Source organism: Myotis brandtii, unplaced genomic scaffold (assembly GCF_000412655.1).
Source record: "Myotis brandtii unplaced genomic scaffold, ASM41265v1 scaffold363, whole genome shotgun sequence".
NCBI classification, from domain to species: Eukaryota; Metazoa; Chordata; class Mammalia; order Chiroptera; family Vespertilionidae; genus Myotis; species Myotis brandtii.
The window spans coordinates 1,511,351-1,529,877 of record NW_005363938.1 but is presented as its reverse complement, the minus strand read 5'-3'; the positions used below and the strand labels follow the sequence as shown (position 1 = coordinate 1,529,877).

Below are 18,527 nucleotides of genomic sequence, written 5' to 3'. Positions count from 1 at the left end.
CCCCCCGAGTGCACAAATTTTTGTGCACTGGGCCTCTAGTCTATAATAATAAAAGGGTAATATGCTAATTAGACCAGAGGTCTTTCAGGACAAAGCTGGGGCCAGAGCGAAGCCGCCCAGGTCCCGGGTGCCTGCCGGCGACTGGAGGAAGGAAGCCCGGGTCCCGGTGCCAGCAGCGGGGTGGGGGAGGCCTACTCTTGCATGAATTTTCATGCATCGGGCCTCTAGTACTAATATAAATTTACTTGTAAATAACTTCCACCAATAAAGTACAAATGTCAAAACAACAATGAGGTACCATTTCACACCTGTCAGAATGGCTATCATCAACAAATCAACAAACAACAAGTGCTGGAGAGGATGCGGAGAAAAAGGAACCCTCGTGCACTGCTGGTGGGAATGCAGACTGGTGCAGCCACTATGGAAGACAGTATGGAGTTTCCTCAAAAAACTAAAAATGGAACTCCCATTTGACCCTGTGATCCCACTTCTAGGAATATATCCCAAGAAACCAGAAACACCAATCAGAAAGGATATATGCACCCATATGTTCATAGCAGCACAATTCACCATAGCTAAGATCTGGAAACAGCCTAAGTGCCCATCAGTAGATGAATGGATTAGAAAACTGTGGTACATCTACACAATGGAATACTATGCTGCTGTAAAAAAGAAGGAACTCTTACAATTTGCAACGGCATGGATGGAGCTGGAGAGCATTATGCTAAGTGAAACAAGCCAGTCAATGAAGGAAAAATACCACATGATCTCACTCATTCATGGATAATAAAGACCATTACAAACTTTTGAACAATAATAGATACAGAGGCAGAGCTGCCTCAAACTGATTGTCAAACTGCAGTGGGAAGGCCAGAGAGGGTTGGGGGGCAGAAGGGAGGGGAGTAAGAGATCAACCAAAGGACTTGTATGCATGCATATAAGCATAACCAATGGACACAAGACACTGAGGGGTAGGGGAGGCTGGGGGAAGGTCAAGGGGGGAAAAAAGGAGACATATATAATACTCTTTGTAATACTTTAAGCAATAAAACAAAATTTAAAATAAAATAAATAAAGTACAAATAACTTACCTTGTAATTGCAGCAAAAAAGTTAACTACCGAGGGCAGACAAATCTTCAGAGGATTTAGTTGACTCATCACTATACGTTCAAAATTCAGACTTTGAAGGTACCTCAAACCTTTGATTAAAAACAAAAAAAAAATTTTTAAAGTTACAAAAACAACAGTCTTAAAACAGCACAGATTTTTTTCACAGGTTAAAAAAATGACTTAAACGTTAGTTGTGAAATTGCTTTAAATAAAGGTCCATGTAGCCCGGCCGGCATGGCTCAGTGGTTGAGCACTGACCTATGAACCAGGTCAGGGCACATGCCCAGGGTGTGGGTTTGATCCCAATCATTGATGTCTCTCTCTCTCTCCCTCTCTCAAATCAATAATAAACATATATTTTAAAATAAATAAATAAAACAAATAAAGGTCCATGTAGATAGTCATACAATGTGGAGCCCAGAAGAATGTCATTAGGCTTAAACACATTCATTTATGACTAAGACAACTTTTCTAAAGAAAACTGTTTATTATTATTATTCTTTTTTTAATCCTCACCCTAGGATATTTTTTCCCATTGATTTCTAGAAATATTGAGGGGGGCGGGGGGGAGGGGGGGGGAGAGAAACATCAATGTGAGACACATCTATTAGTTGCTGACTAGCTGCCTCCTGTATGCGCCTCTACCAGGGCTGGGAACCTGCAACCAAAGTATGTGCCCGTGACCCGGAATCGAACTCAACCCTTCGGTCTGCAGGTTGACACTAACCATTGAGCAACCGGCCAGGGCTGTTTATTCTTTTAAAGACCCAGGACTTCAAAGTAAGCACACATTCCTATTGGGCTATAAGCTTGTATGGCAACTTGAAATTCACAGATATGTAAGCACAGCATATGCTGAGTTTAAAGACCATATGATTTGATTTCAGCTAACAATCATGAAATCATTAAAAAGTTCTGGCAACACGGTGAGTCTCCAATCCCTGTAGAGTGTGGAAATTCCTCCTTCCTGAATTCCATATATTGTGTGTGTGTGTGTGTGTGTGTGTGTGTAGTCAATCTGACAAGCAATCAAAAAACAATCTTGTAAAATGTGCATGTCTTAAATTACTAGTAAAATTGACCATGTTTTTGAACGTGCATTAGTTGTATTACACATTATGTTTTCAAAAACAAGAAAACTATGGATGTAGAAGGGAAAATTATATTTCACTGTCCTGAATCTAATAAATATACTTCTCTCCTGTATTAGTAAAAGAAAGATACCATACCTATTTTAAGAGGCAAGCAAATAAACTTGTGCTTAAGTATATTTTGTTAGAAGGTTCTCTGATGTATATCTTGATAAAAATTACTAAAAATGGGATGTCAGGTTTGCCCCGATATACCAAGGTTGAGGGTTTGATCCCTGGTCAGGGCATATACAAGAATCAACCAATGAATGCATAAATAAGTAGAACAACAGATTGATGTTTCTATCTCAAATCAATCAGTCAATCAAAAACTTTTTAATGAGATGTTATGGCTTACAAGAAATACTCTTTAACCAAAAATCTTACCACTTATTCACACAAAAAAACCGAGATTTTACTTACCTTGTGATAAAGCCGTGTCCTATCACTAGTTCATACAATTAATTTTTAAACCCCACATCTTTTCAGAAGTATTCAAGATGTAAGTAAATATATATAATGCACACACACAACACAACACATACAAGTTCCCGTTTAGAGCTGTGGTTCTCAACTCAAGGCAATTATGCCCCTAGAGGACATCTGGCAGTGTCTGGAGAGTTTTGTCACAAAAGAGGACAGGATGGGGAGGGGTGCTAGTGCCATCTAGTGGGTAGAAGGTGAGGAGGCAGCTGCTAACCATTCTACAATGCAAAGGCAGCCTCCACAACACAAAATTATCCAGCCCAAATATAAGTGCAGAGCTTAAGAAACTCCAGTTTAGAGGAAACAGACTATTAAACCATTTGAATTATTCATGACAGTAAAACAAAAAATTTAAATTGTTTTGTTTAACTGATATCGCTATCGGGGACTGTCTTCAACTAAAATTTAAAACAACCCAAAAACGAAACAAAACAAAACAAGCTTCTGGTAGATTTAAATAATAAACCCTTAGAAATTAAAATAATAAACCCTTAGAAATTAGCAAAATTGAAAAACAGTAAATTTACCCAAGTCTTTAAATAAAGGTGCATAATCATTATGACCACAGCTTTACAGCCATCCTCACCTGGTTTCAATTTCTAATCCTGCCATTAAATTACTTCCCTGTGCTTTGGTGTCTTCTGTGAAGTGGAATGACACCTGTCCTTCACTGGGCCTTCACAGGGACAAGGAGGTGCGCAGGAAGCTCTGAGCATGGTGCTGGCCCAGTGCAAGTGCTTGGCCTCACCTCTGAAGAAGAGCAGCTTGACATCTGACATTACTCTCGATGCCACCCTCTAAAGCAGAGGTTCTCAACCTCAAATCCATCAACTATTAAGAGGAGGCTTAAGGAGGTGTTAGGGACTTATATGCTGCTTGAAATAATTTATAAAAGTTTGTGTGCATGTGCAGTTTTCCGACTCCAGCATTTTCAACAATATTCAAAAAACTAACAAATCTGCATTCTAAAGGGTGACTAGTACACAGGAAAATCCAGTTCACATCCATCAATCCCACATCACTGACCTTCCTTCAGGTTTCCACTTAAAAGCTGCTTGTGTCTAAAAACACAAGTGTAGAACACAGCTTGGCAGGCTGAGTAAAATGGTCCATGTAGAGCAACATCACAAAATGCCTTTGTTCCTGAATCCTGGTTATTAAGGTATATGTGCAGCCAATTAACCAAAAGATCTAGGCATGATTTTACAGTACTAGAGAGAAGAAAAATTCAAGTCAAATCCACTGGCTTCATAAAAAAAAAAAAAACTAGTGATAGAAAATACAATGCCTCTCAATGCAAACTAAAAAAGGCAATCCATAGGCTTCTTTATATATTAGCCAGGGGCACAGAGGAGAAGCAAAAGAAGGAAATGCAGGGTGGGGGTGGGGGGACATTCGGCAGGCCCTAAGAACCCCGGAAGTCCCAAGGGATGGGATGGAAACCAGTTTCTCATTATCAACACAGAAAAGCTTCTCCAATGCCCCCTCCACCGCCTCCCTCCCCCCCCACCCCAGCCCTCTTAGAGAGATTTGGCCAAAGAATAGAGGGTGTTTACTAACAGCTTATAAAGGAAAGAGAAAGTCTGGATGATTTCACCATTCCCTATGGGGTTCTAATGAAGCCCTGTGTCAACAATTTAGGACAGAATGGCCAAATAGCTGTAGTTGTTGAGGAAGGGTCTCTAATAGCATCCTTGCCCAAAAGGTATCTTCCTGGATCACTGGAAGAAATAGGCTTAGAGCTGGCCTCCTACATAGATTTTTCTGTTACCTTTACAAGGATTTTTTCTTCAGCTTTAACAGACATAATTGATTCAGAATGCAAATGAAAAAATGACAAACCTATAAAAAGAATCAAAATAGTATACAACACTGCACACTATCCATGGAGACAAATGGATCTTCATGTTCAAGTACAGCCATACTAAACAGAGAGCTTTACATACGAGGTTTTACATATAAAAAAGGAAATATTTTATTTGGAAACTGCCTCTTGGAAATATAAACATTTTGCAGGAGTGGGGGAACAGATTTTTTCACTTTAAAGAGAGACCAAAACCGTAAGGCAGATATTTCTCTGACTTAAGAGAATGCTCTAATCTTTTAAAGCATGATATAATAAAAAACACTTGGAAAAATTAGGTTACTTACATAAGAGGAATAAATTTAGCTCTTGCCAAAAGGCTTCCAATATAATTTGCAGCAGCTTGCCTGATGATGGCAGGATTATTTGGATCCTGCAATTTCTTCCAGAGATGTTCCAAAAATGCTTCTGCGAATCCCTATAACAAAAGAAGGTGTTGGTCTGATCTTTTTGAATGCTTAAGATAGTCTAGCTATCAGAATCCTAAGATTTTAACTCACCAATGTGGGAAAGTTCTAGTACCTCAGTTATATCGCTAGATAAATAACGAATACTGTTGGCATGGTTATTTTTAAAACACCTTGAGATAATATTAAAAACCAAAGGGTCCCCAAGCATTAAATAATCCAATGGATCCCAAAACAAGCTAAGCATCAAAATCAACCTAACAGATTCAGTAGGTTTGTGACAGGGCTTTGCAATCACCTATTTTAAAAGCTCTACAAAGTGATCCTGACTTTTGGCAAGAACTGGAAACCAGCAATAATCCACATGCACATGGAAACCCCTTCTGCAGAGTCCAAAGTAACCTTCCAGTGTTTGACTGCATGCACTGAACTTCACCAGTATGTGCAGTCACTTGATTAATTATGCTAATCACAGAAAAAAACTGAGTAAGCTTCTTTTTAACAAAGGATGCAACCTCCAATTTCTTCCAAATAGCTCTTTTCAAAAACTATTAACCTCTACTTTGACGCAGACTGACTTTAACATTCTTACCCATGACAATACTCTGCTGATGATTGTTCTAGAAAGCTACAAAATAATTGCAAATGAGTAGAATCTTCCAGTCATTTTTTTTTTCCAAAATAGAAAACCTAACCCTAAAGTTGTAAAATATAGATTAAAGAGTTGGTTTGGGCTACACAGGATCAACTAAGAGAGACTAAAAAAAAAAAAAAAATAAAGTTAAATATCCCATCTGAGATTTTAATCAAGGCTGGACTTGAAGGGAAGCACACCACCTAGTGGACCAAAGGCAGGACGATGTTTTCAGAGCACTTGGCTGAGCTGGAAGGCAGCAATAACAATGCCCTCTGCTCTGCTCTTTTCCACACATTTAAGGGCATGTACTTTATTAACGGTACTAGTAAAATGAACCCACAAAAAAGAAACACCTCATGATCTCCCTTCCCTACTCCCTCCACCCCCCAGTTATTAAGGGAAAACGTGGGCAAGAATAAAATAAGCTATGGTAATGTTAATGACATACTCACCAATTTAAAGCTACAGAGATAAAACATGAAAAACTGAACATGGCAGGAGGCATGGGTGGGCAATAGGAGTTTGTCAAAAATAATTATGAGCTCTCGATATAAATCCTTCGTTTTGTTGATATCAATCTTACCTACAGAGAAAATATGGCATTTCAGTTTTATGAATACATTATTTTCAAGCTGTCAGTTTCATTTACCAAATTTTATTAAGAAAAAAATACCATTAAGAAATACATCATCCATTAAGCTATGATTAAAACAAAATGACATTTTTGTTTTGCACAAATTTTCCTTCTCAAGTGCAATAACCCAGCTCTGGCAGGAAGCAGGCCCTCACCTCACACATACTGCTCTGATGCCACAATGTGAACCCCTCTAAAGGGAAATTTTACAATTCATGGGGCAGAAGTCCTTTATTCCAGTAATTCTACTACTAGGAACATATTAAAGCAAATGACTATGATAATGTACAAAAATGTTCATTACACTGTTATTCGTATTAACATAAAAAGAGTGGGGGTAAAAGAGATCAGTTAAATCTCTATGATCAATAGCAACTATTTTAAAAGAACAGGAGCCGAACCGGTTTGGCTCAGTGGATAGAGCGTCGGCCTGCGGACTCAAGGGTCCCAGGCTCGATTCCGGTCAAGGGCATGTACCTTGGTTGCGGGCACATCCCCACTGGGGGGCGTGCAGGAGGCAGCTGGTCGATCTCTCTCATCGATGTTTCTAACTCTCTATCCCTCTCCCTTCTTCTCTGTAAAAAAATCAATAAAATATATTTAAAAAAATAAAAGAACAGGGAATGGTATGAGAAAAGGTTCACAATAGGAGAGAAGGGCAGATTATTATGAAATAATACATATAGTGTGACCCCCAAAGCCACCGAAAAAAATATTCGTATATATACACAAAGAAAAAAGCGTTTATCAAAATGCTTATATTTTTTGAATACTAGGAATGTGGCCATTTAAAATGCCTTTTAAAAATCCTTTCCTATAGTTTCCAAATTTTCTCTAATCTACATGTATTATTTTTATAATAGTAAAAAGTTAAAACAGTAACTTAGTCAACTCAGATTCAAGTCTTATTCTGAGTGGCTGAGTTTCACTCTTAAATCTAAATAATGAGGCCGAAACCGGTTTGGCTCAGTGGATAGAGCGTCGGCCTGCGGACTGAAGGGTCCCGGGTTCGATTCCGGTCAAGGGCATGTACCTTGGTTGTGGGCACATCCCCAGTGGGAGGTGTGCAGGAGGCAGCTGATCGATGTTTCTCTCTCATCGATGTTTCTAACTCTCTATCTCTCTCCCTTCCTCTCTGTAAAAAATCAATAAAATATATTTAAAAAAAATAAATCTAAATAATGAGAATGAAAAATAATTCTGTTTTTACAGCAAAGCCTCTAGACCAGCCGTGGGCAAACTACGGCCCGCAGGCCGGATCCGGCCCGTTTGAAATGAATAAAACTAAAAAAAAAAAAAAGACCGTACCCTTTTATGTAATGATGTTTACTTCCCTCTAACTCAGTATGTAACAATAAGCACCATATATCAATGTCTACTATACCATTCTTAAATGTCTTGAACAATTTGAGAGTACTCTGATCTCCACGTAAAATTGACTAAGTGCCAATATATCATCTTTATTTTTTAATGTGCCTCAGGCATGAAATAGCTCTGGCCACCAAGACAGGCATCAAGCTAGGATGAACTACGGACTGCATGTCTGCTCTGCCCCTGATTGATATAAGAGCAACACCACCAATCAGGTGTCTCCTTGCCCATTGCCAGGGGGTGCCATATATAATCTTTTAACACAACAGTCAGTGAAAAGATCAAGGGCTTTGAAGGCATATAACTGAGCCTGAATCCCAGTGACACCATTTCCAAGCTGTTATAATGGCAAGTAACTTCATCTCTCTAAGCCTTCTTTTCCTCATATTCAAAATAGTGATTTATACAGGATTTCTAACAGCACAGAGCCAGGTGCATAGTAGGTGTTCAATAAACAGTAGTTATTGTGACTATTATAGGTTGTTACCATCTACATAGCAGACATCCTTAATGTAGGACAAAAGTAAAGACAGCAGGATGTCCAGGCGTTCAGCGACAGGATGTGACATCTGATTGAGCCTTTCAGGGTCAGCCTTTGTTTCATTTTCAGGTACTTCGTCTTCATCCTTTAAAGATAATGTAAAAGTTGACATTTAAAAATTCAGGAAAAGTAGTTTTGTGAGAAAACTGTTAGAGGCGATTATTTCCTTTAAAAGATAAAACAAAGAAAATACATATATACCATTCCAGGCAGGGGCTCTCAATCAGAGGTGTGAATCAGAACCAATCGTGAAATTCAAAATAAAAGCACAAGTTCAGAGACCAGCCTCTGATTCTCATCTAGAAGACCCTCATAGGGCGTGACCATGCAAACATCATAGACTCTCCCACCTCCCGGCACCCACTAGGTCCTTCTCCTCTGCCCTTTTCTGCTTCCTCACACCCTTGTCCAAGGACACCCGAATCCCCAACTCAGGCTCTCCTCCCAGTGAACCCAACTTAAGACATTTTCCAGGTAGAGAAATACTGCATTAAGGTATACAACTTATAAAATATAAAAATTACTAGTAAACTGGTATGATATTCTATTTTTCACTCCCTCACCAATAATAATGTGGTCACGAAAACAAACATAAACAGAATGAAAGCGAAGCATGCTTTCCAAACCAATTAAAACCTTGGAAATAAGCCAACATGTTGCAGTAAGCAACATGGAAGCAAATTACTTCATTTAAGAAATCACTTCCAAAAAAAAAAATCACTTTCAGGTTTGCTGAACTACTGTTTTAAACTAAGGCCTTGAAGGAGATGGTACGCCATTAGCTGTCTCTTCCCTCCCTCTGGACTTATATAGCCAGGTCTGCCTGCTTTTACTAATAAATGCTGACCATATTAAATAGTCCTTCTGTGGCATCTGTTCCACTACCAGTTTGAGCTGCTATTTCCTCAGCATCTTCAATATCCTGCCGGGATGCATTCACCTACATTATAACAAAGAAAAAAAGAAAACATTTAAAATACATTATTCGGGAACTGAAAATTCATTTGGTATATATACCTTAAAGGTGTCCAGATTAGCACTGTAACTCTTTACATAATTAAGGTGCAAATCTATAAACTGGTTTGGGTCATAAAGGAATTTACGAGATCATAAATCAAGCTCCTTTTACCATATACTTATATAAAATCAGCATGAACTCTGGTGTATTAGTCTAAATTTGGATAGCTTCAACAAACTCAGTATCTATTCTAACTCATACTATACACAAGGTACTCACATACATGTTGTATATGTATGAGAAGCATATCATCGATTTACTGAGCAGAAAAACGATGAAATGCAAGTTAAATTTGAATTATGAATATTCATTTTGTTATGTAACCCTTCAAATATCTTTTTTTTTTTAAATATATTTTATTGATTTTTTACAGGGAGGAAGGGAGAGGGATAGAGAGTTAGAAACATCGATGAGAGAGAAACATTGACCAGCTGCCTCTTGCACACTCCCTACTGGGGATGTGCCCGCAACCAAGGTACATGCCCTTGAGCGGAATCGAACCTGGGACCTTTCAGTCCGCAGGCCGACACTCTATCCACTGAGCCAAAACGGTTAAGGCCAAATATCTTTTTAAAATATCATTCAAATCATGCCTTTATTACTATCTAAACATGACCTTCTTTCTAAATGCACTCTAAAATGTTCCGTAAGTATAGACCAGGTAAGACTTTAGAAAGATTATGGATGCAGTTGGGCAAAGGTTAACTCTAAGTGAGCACTGGGGAAGCCTGCCTAACATCCAGCACTTGCTACACTTGCCTCATTAGAGCCTTCTCCTCCCCTGCTGGATCAATGTTCTCCTCCATCAACTCATCTCTTCAGTCCACAAACCTCAAGTCTCCCCAACGCTAACACACTTGCCTCTCACCCACCTCATCCTTTCTTTACACCACAAACCCTCACTGAGATCTCTTAACCATTTCACTTCCTAACCATCCACATTCTCTAAAATGCAATGTCCCCCTCCACTTTGACAAAGCAACAGATTACCCCCCAATCACCAAATCCAAGGACTTCAGCTTTCCTCATTCTCCTTAAAAATGTCAGCTATATTTCATGCTGTTGACCAAACCCTTCCTTCTTCCAAATCCTCCCCACATAGCCACACTCTTGGTTTTCCTCCCACTTCCAATCATACTTCCTCTCTCCTAGCCTAAACTGCATCATTCCACAGGTTTGTACTCAATCCCCTACCTGCATCTATAGCTGCTTGGTGAGTATTCACCTGCCAGCTTCCCACCTGCATACCTCAATCCATCCAAAATGGAACTCATCTTCAAACTTCCTTATGACTTTTCTTACTACTGTTAATGTCAACACCAAGATTCTATTCCACAGTGAGCTACCTTTGAAGGATTCTTTTCTTTAACCCCTACTTCTCCACTTCCTACTCAGTCTCAAGGACTAGGTCACCTTTCTTCCACAATGTCAAGAGAATCCACCACGTTCTTTCATCCCTACTGCACCTTATTGCAGGCCTCTTTAAATGCTTTCCTGATTCCTGATTACATCAGATTTCCCAGGTCATAGCAATGTGTGTGTTCCATTCATAGCATTTACCTCAACCACATTTTTATATTGGTGTAACTAATTAATGCCATGTGCCCCAACCATGAGAATGGGACTGTCTATAACCCCCAGCACCTCAATGAATTTCAAGAAATGTACAAAGAAATGAAACAAAAGTAGAACTATGGATTCTTTTCCATTGCTGCTACTATTGTTTTACATATTATGATTATAACAAATATATTTAATAAAGAAAGATCAAGGAGAAAAACATATTATTAAATACTTACATCCAACTTGAGTAGCTTTTCAATGACAAGCTCCAGAATTTCATGCCTCAAGGTTGGAAAATACACACTAATTCTTAGTAAGTTATGAACATAACATTCCTAAAATATGAAAAAATAAACATTTCAACAGAGAATGTTTCAGTTATGTAAGAAAAGCATCAATTACACAATCTTTATTTCCAGTTACTGAAATAGAAAAAACAGACTATCTGGTAGCATAGAAACTATACTGTTTATATATTCAGTTTCTGCCTGTATAGAGCGGAGTAGCCTGTTGCCAGTTTGGTATAATTAATCAAATTACCACCAATAAAATTAATTTGTAATTTGTATACTTCTACAGTGTTTTTAAAATAGGTTTTTTGAATACACACACACATATACATATATATATATATACACATATATATATATTTCATATACAATTGACCCACTTAAAATGTACAGTTCAAAGGTTTTTAGTATATTCAGAATTGTGCAACCATCACCATAATCAATTGTAGAACATTTTCATCACCCTAAAAAGAAACCCTGTTATCTTTTAGTAAAGTACCTCTCCCCAGCCTTTGGTAACCACTAGTCTACTTTCTGTCTCTATGAATTTACCTATTCTAGACATTTCATGTAAGTGAAATCTCAAACTATGTGGTTTTTCAGCATGTTTTCAAGGTCCACTCGTTATAGCAAGTAAGCTATTCAATTGCTAAATAATATTCCAGTGTAGATATACCACCCACATTTTGTTTGCTTATCACTTAAAACATTTAGCAGTTTCCATATTTTTGCTATGATAAATAATGCTGCTTTGAACATTCACATAAGTTTTGTGTGGACAAATGCTTTCATTTGTCTTGGGTATATACCCAGCAGTGGAAATGTTGGGTCATGTGGCAATTCTGTGTTTTTTTGAGGAACTGTCAGACTGTTTTCCAAAGCAGCTGCACCATTTCCCATTCTCATCAGCAATGTGCAGGGTACTGATTTCTCACATCTTCACCACCACTTGTTATTATTCATCTTCTTATAGTACAGCAACCCTAGTAGGTGCTGTTTGTCAAAAGCTTTTTCTGCATCTATTGCAATGATCATGTGGGTTTTGTTATTTATTCTACTGACATGGTAGGTTATAACTGATTTGGAGTATTAATTCAATCTTGTATTCCTAGAATACATTTCACTTGGACAAGGTGCACAATTCTTTTTATCTGTTGCTAGATTCAGGTTCCAATTACTTTGTTGAGAACTTTTGCATCTATGTTCATAAGAGATACAGGATTTATAATATTCCTCTTGAAGCAGACTATCACAACATTAGCAAAATTTATCAACTCCTTATTTAATGCTTGTAATAGCTTACTTAGGGAAAAGTAATCTATGCTTAGAAGGGAACCACTATTAGGTATTGAAAACAACACAGATGACCTAAAACTTGGAAAGGAAGAGGTAAACAGAATTCACCTATAGAAGGCTCTGTCTTCATGTTCAAATAAGGCATATTTCCATTGATAATATATGACCTATTATCTTCTAGTAAATTTTAGCTGTAAAATCATTAAGCCTATTCAGATATTTTTGAAATGGGCCCCTGAGTTGCACATAGGAATCAAAGAAAGTGGCACTGGGGATACTCAGTCACTTGCTAAGAAAGGAATTTGAGTCAAATTCTTAGATCTAACAGCACCTAAAACCAAATCACATAAAACAATTTTTCCATTATTTTCCCCATGAAAATATTTCTTACCAATGTTCTCTCTGATTTTTGAACAAATGGAAATTTTTCTACCAGTATTGGCATTAGAAACCACGGTGTCCTATTAAAAAAAAAAAAAAAAAAATCAACCAATCCATGTTAGCTGCTGTCTTGGAAGGGAGCATTTCCATTCTAAGAGCAAATGTGGATACAGGAGGCAAACAGTAACCCCTACCTCAAGCAATTAGAACTTAAAATTAATGCATGCCTTCACAGAAAATCTGTAACTTATGGGAAAATAAACTTCTATAACCTTTGGTATCAACAGCATATTAAAGGGGAATTCTTTTTTCTACAAAACAAATTATCAACTTGGGACTTTTTAAAAGCAAATAAACTTAGAGGGAACTTGAAGTCTACCCCTCCAAAAGAAACCTACACAACTTAAAAGCTTTCTTAGAACTGCAATTTTTATTCAAATGGCATGACACAAAAACAGAGAGGTCGCTTACTGAAAATTTTTCGATATCTTATCTGCTGAAGATAAAAGCAAAATTCCAACCATTATACATAAGTTGGAAGAGGAACATGCATGCAAGTTTTAAAAATAAAGACAGTGAATAAAGAACTAAAATGCCATTTTTTGTTAGAATGTGATGTTATAGCAACAGGATACAAAAAAACATGCAACACACAACTTGAATTTTGCTTCTATAAACAAGTTTTAGTTTCTTACTAATTGACTGCAATTTTCTTGACTCAAAATAAGTAACAAAAGTATACTTACGATGGGACATATCTTGCTATTATTTGCAAGGCCCTGTGACAAGTGTTAAAATTTGCAGGAAGATCTACAATAAAAAAATGAGAGCATGAACATCAAAGTAAAATTGAAAACTAAAAAATTATGTACTGGAAGCTAAAAGCACCTGTAACCAAAACTGAATCATTTATCAGCAAAATAATAATTTCAATATTTTTCTCCATAGCCAACTATCAATGAAGAATAAGTGGACTAATTATATAAGTAATGCCTTAAGGGCAATTGATTGCATGTTAGTGCTCAATATAAAGAAAAGGTTCTATTAAGATTGCCATTAAACTTTATCATTCAACATGCATTCTCTAAGACACAGCAGGCATTTTTGCTTTAATCCACTTTATACTTACTATCATCTTCGTCATCAGAATCGGAAACATCTACGTCACCTTCCTTAATGACCACTCGGGCTTTTGAAGGAAAAACAAAGTATGTTATTCTCCTGTCATTGATCTACACAAAAAAGTGGTTTTTCCAAGATCTAAACTAGCATAATGATTAAATTTATAAAAGTCAAGTAACTTTATAGTTTTTAAACAACTAAAAATTCCTAACTTCTAAGACTTTGCCAGAAGTTCACTAAAGTAAATTACAACCCATAAAAATCATAGCGACAAACAAATGGAAACATTTCTGCGGTACAGGGGACAGACATGTACCAGAACTGTTGCCAACATGTGTTCTGGAATCATCAATGGTGGCACAATCTCCAAAGTGTATTTGGAAGGCAATATTTTAATAGAGATATTTAAAAAGTAAAAAATCAACACAAGGAAAGATGAACCACTTACGAGGTACAAAATGAGAAGCAATCATGCTGAGACATGGTCTAAGGAAGACAGTCTGTGCTGATACCAGATTACCAAGAAAAGCCAAATACTCCTCCACCACTGTCTGACTTCTATTCAACCACTGCAATCTCTAGGGACAGGAGGAAGAGAAAGACAAAAGAAACATTTCATTGATGCAATAAATATTTCAAAGTAGTGAATCACATACTAGTCAGTGAAATAAATGGTGAACTTACCAAGAGAATATTGATAAGCTGCTCAAAGTCTTTGGTCAAGTACATGATAGAAGAGCGGAATTCTAACAGCCAGTTAATGATCTGGTCATCCTTAAGTTAAACAAAAAAAAAAAGTACTTTCAAAATCATAAATCCTCTAAAATATTAGAGAAGATATCTATCTTACACCAATCACCTATCAATAATATTTACATTAGAAAAAGAAGTCACAAACTTGGACTTAAGCCAAAATTGAGATGAAAATTTCTTAGTTTGTATCAAACTGGAAAAAGATGTTACAATAAATTTTCCAATTTTACTACAAAATATTTTGTAGTAATTTTTACATGGGGGGGGGGGGTAAATGTAATACTTCCTTCTCGTCACTTTTGTTTGCCCTAAAAAAGTGAAAACCCCTCAAACTTTAATACCTGGGACTTGCAGATTCAAATATTCAAATATTATAAGACCACAAGGACGTCTATCTCCTCTATATTCATGCTGACATGAAAGCATATTGATAACATTCAGTCTAAGCTGATTAATTAGAGTCATCAATAAATATAAAATTTTCTCAAACCAATCTGACATTGGATTTAAATGAATCAAGATATGTTACATGTTAATGATGATTCCACTACTCCATGAAATACCTTTCAGGGAATAAAATTATTGTTCACAACTCTTAGTGACATGAAAAAAAACTGCTAAATAAAAAGAGAGATCTTTGACAAGTCTGAAAATTAAACTTTAACCCATGGATATATTTTAAAAAAGAAGAAAAAGAAGCCATGAATAAAATATAGTATCAAGTTACATAAAACATAGTTTATATTCATGCCTATATACAACATACACAAGAAAAAACAGCCCCATATTTTAAAGAAAACGGTAAATGCAGATTAAGACTCAATAGGGAAAGAGCTCTAATAAACAAAAGCAGTACAGTGTTGTACCTATAGTAACAGACTATTAACAGACAGTGTTGTACCTAGAGTGATACACTATTAAAAGATAGGGTTGTACCTACAGTTATAGACTATTTTATAGGGAGTATCATTTAGTAAGAACACACCAGGTGCCAGGCATGGTGCTCAATCCCATACATATATATCTTTCCCTAATCCTACCAACACTGCAAAAGGATTTACAGTTCAGGAAAAGAGAGATTACTAAGCAACTTGCCCAACCAAGAAGCCAATAAAGAATCAGGTTTAAACCTGTCTGTCTGGGTCAAAGCTTAAGCTCCACCTAATCTCTCACAATGCCTTGCACCACCTTTTCCCCACCTTCATTCAACCACTGCTGCTTTCTATGTGCTATGGGACAAACTTCAATTAGACTATTTTCTGATGAAACCTCAAAGTAAGCTGCCAGTAAAATAAAGTAAATCACAACTCATTTGCTATATGGTCATTTTATAATGTCCAAAACCATGTAGGGTAACATTAATGGTGGCTCACCACCACCTGAGGCAAAGACCAGCTGAGTTACTTGCAAATAAAATGAGTTAGTTCTATCCTCTCTTTCCCATAAAAAACAAAAACACGTACGACAAAATTATAAGGATAACACTTAAACTGCTCCATTCTTAAAAATAAATCAGTCAGACTTTGGTGCTTTAGTACTGAAATATTATCAGAAGCAAATTACTTGCAACACCCCTCTGAACTAACTTAGACACAACTGATGTGATTATCCCTATGTCAAGATACCAAGGAGGAGAAAAGCTGATATAAAATACTGTGGAACACAGCCTGGCTGGTGTTGCTCAGTGGTTGAGCACTGACCTATGAACCAGGACGTCATGGTTCGATTCTGTCAGGGTACATGCCCTGGTTGTGGGCTCGATCCCCAGTGGTGGGTGTGCAGGAGGCAGCATGATCAATGATCCTCTCTCTCACTGATGTTTCTATCTGTCTCCCTCTCTGAAATCAATAAAAATATGTATTTTTTAAAAATACAGAGGAACACAAAGAAATGGTCCTTTGTACTTTGAAAGAAAACGAAGGTCAGGGAAAGCCTTCAGGAAGTGATGCTTCCTCCTGCTGTCTTTAAAAAGAGTGAGTGTTCTTGGGGGGCTAGATTCCTTACACAGGGAAAAGTATGTCTATAAAAAACCAGAAGTAGTTCAGTATGGCTGGAGTACATGGTGAGGAAGCCAATAGATAAACCTGGGGAGCATGGAGGGGCCAGGTAAACCACTGAAGTCCTTGTAAGACAGATTTGCAATTAGGAAGATCCGCTGGAAGTGTGGGGAATGGACTGAATGAACCATCATGTGCTTAGAGAGAACCAGGGGAAGTTCCATTACAGATGACATTTTAGCTGGATCTCAAAGACTAGGAGTTTTGTAAATTACCATGTATTACAGGTGGTCCCCTACTTATTTGACTTACAATTTTTTGACTTCCCAATGGTGACATATACATTCAGTAGAAATCATACTTCAAATCTTGAACTTTGATATTTTCTCAGGCTAGTGATATGCGGCATAAAGCTGGGCAATAGTAGCAAGATGATTTTGTCCAACTGCAGGCTGTTGTAAATGTTCTGAGCATGTTTAAAGTAGGCTAGGCTAAGCTATGGTGTTCAGTGTATTAAACCCATTTTTGACTTAAGGTATTTTCAACTTACGATGGGGTTGAATACCATCATAAGTTGATGAGCACCTGTAATAGTAAACACTAATATAATACTTTATGCCAGGCACTGTTCTAAGATGTTAACATATATTAACTCATTTAATCCTTACAACCACTCCTTTAGTTAGGCATTCCCAATGGTTCCCATTTTATAGATGGGGACATGGAGGCACAGAAGTGCAGTAATTTGCCTTCAATCACAAAGGTAGCCAGATAAAGAACCTCTTGCAGCCAGAGAGAACAGGCACATAGAAAGGCATAAAGATGAAAACTGGCAAATTTATTAAATGAAGTATCTAATGAGATTGAACATTAAAAAAATAGGCCATACAAAGAACTTGGTCCACTATTCTTCAACTAGAGGTCCAGTGCACAGATTCGTGCACATTGAAAGGAAATTAATTAGAAGGTGGCCAGCGGGACTGGGTGAAACGGGCAGACACACCCTGGAGCCAACCTCCCGCGGTCCCTCCCTGGCCAGCCGCACCTGGGGCGGCGCTGCAGCTCGAAAGGCGTCTGTGGAGTGAGTGGGGTCCCTGTGGGCATCAGGCCGAAACCAAGGGGTCCAGGAGTGGGAGAGGGCACTCTGCAAAGGTGCAGTCACTCGGCAGCTCCTGCATTGAGCGTCTGCCCCCTGGTGGTCAGTACGCGTCATACCTACCAGCCGATTGGCTGGTCACTTAGCCTTTTATATATCTACACTAATAAAAGAGAAACATGGTAATTGGCGTACGACCGCTACCCTTTTCATTGGCTAATCAGAGAGTATATGCAAATTAACTGTCAGCCAAGATGGCGGCCGGCAGCCAGGCACTGAAGCGAGCAGGGAGGCTTGCTTGCTGAGGACTCCAAAGTTCCCCGCCTCACTTGCCAGCCTCTCAGTTGCAACTCTAAGCAACTATATACTATGTTGCAAATAAGAAGCTAAACAAAACCCCAGAAAAGGGCTTCCATTCAGCCGGGCTCGGACCGCAACATTGTATCTATGTTTTCAGCAGCGAGGCCTCAGAGCTAAAGCTGCCCCAGAATAAAAAAAAAAAAAGAAAAGAAAACAAGGAGCGGTTGGAAGCTTTAGTCACTCGCCAGCCGGAAAACAGCCCTCAGCCCCTCACCCAGACTGGCCAGGCACCCCAGTGGGGACCCCCACCCTGATCCAGGACACCCTTCAGGGCAAACCAGCCAGCCCCCACCCATGCACCAGGCCTCTATCCTATATAGTAAAAGGGTAATAGGCCTCCCAGCACCGGGATCAGCGGAGCAGCGAGGCTCCCGGCACCGGGATCAGCATGACAGGGGACAGCGCCCAAACCCCCTGATCGCCCTGCGGCTCTGTGTGTGACAGGCTGCGGCGCCCCAACCACCCCCCCC

At 38.3% G+C, this 18,527-nt stretch overlaps 1 protein-coding gene across 2 annotated transcripts in view; it reads right to left on the bottom strand.

Annotated features, from left to right (window-relative positions):
* RRN3 (RRN3 homolog, RNA polymerase I transcription factor) overlaps positions 1–18,527 on the bottom strand; it is a 34,312-nt gene that overhangs the window by 9,208 nt on the left and 6,577 nt on the right. Inside the window, exons 1-13 of one of the 2 annotated variants that reach the window (XM_014544400.1) lie at positions 16,914–16,988; positions 14,536–14,625; positions 14,300–14,429; positions 13,859–13,918; positions 13,476–13,539; positions 12,740–12,809; positions 10,999–11,097; positions 9,029–9,121; positions 8,128–8,266; positions 6,088–6,218; positions 4,879–5,009; positions 3,754–3,938; positions 1,092–1,200 (exon numbers count right to left, since the gene is read on the bottom strand). In XM_014544400.1, coding sequence (XP_014399886.1) covers positions 1,092–1,200; positions 3,754–3,938; positions 4,879–5,009; positions 6,088–6,218; positions 8,128–8,266; positions 9,029–9,121; positions 10,999–11,097; positions 12,740–12,809; positions 13,476–13,539; positions 13,859–13,918; positions 14,300–14,429; positions 14,536–14,625; positions 16,914–16,946 — 1,334 coding nt within the window. In that variant the 5' untranslated portion in view covers positions 16,947–16,988. Of the gene's footprint in view, positions 1–1,091; positions 1,201–3,753; positions 3,939–4,878; positions 5,010–6,087; positions 6,219–8,127; positions 8,267–9,028; positions 9,122–10,998; positions 11,098–12,739; positions 12,810–13,475; positions 13,540–13,858; positions 13,919–14,299; positions 14,430–14,535; positions 14,626–16,913; positions 16,989–18,527 lie in introns of those variants that run through there. The other variant, XM_005871987.2, reaches the window with a different exon arrangement.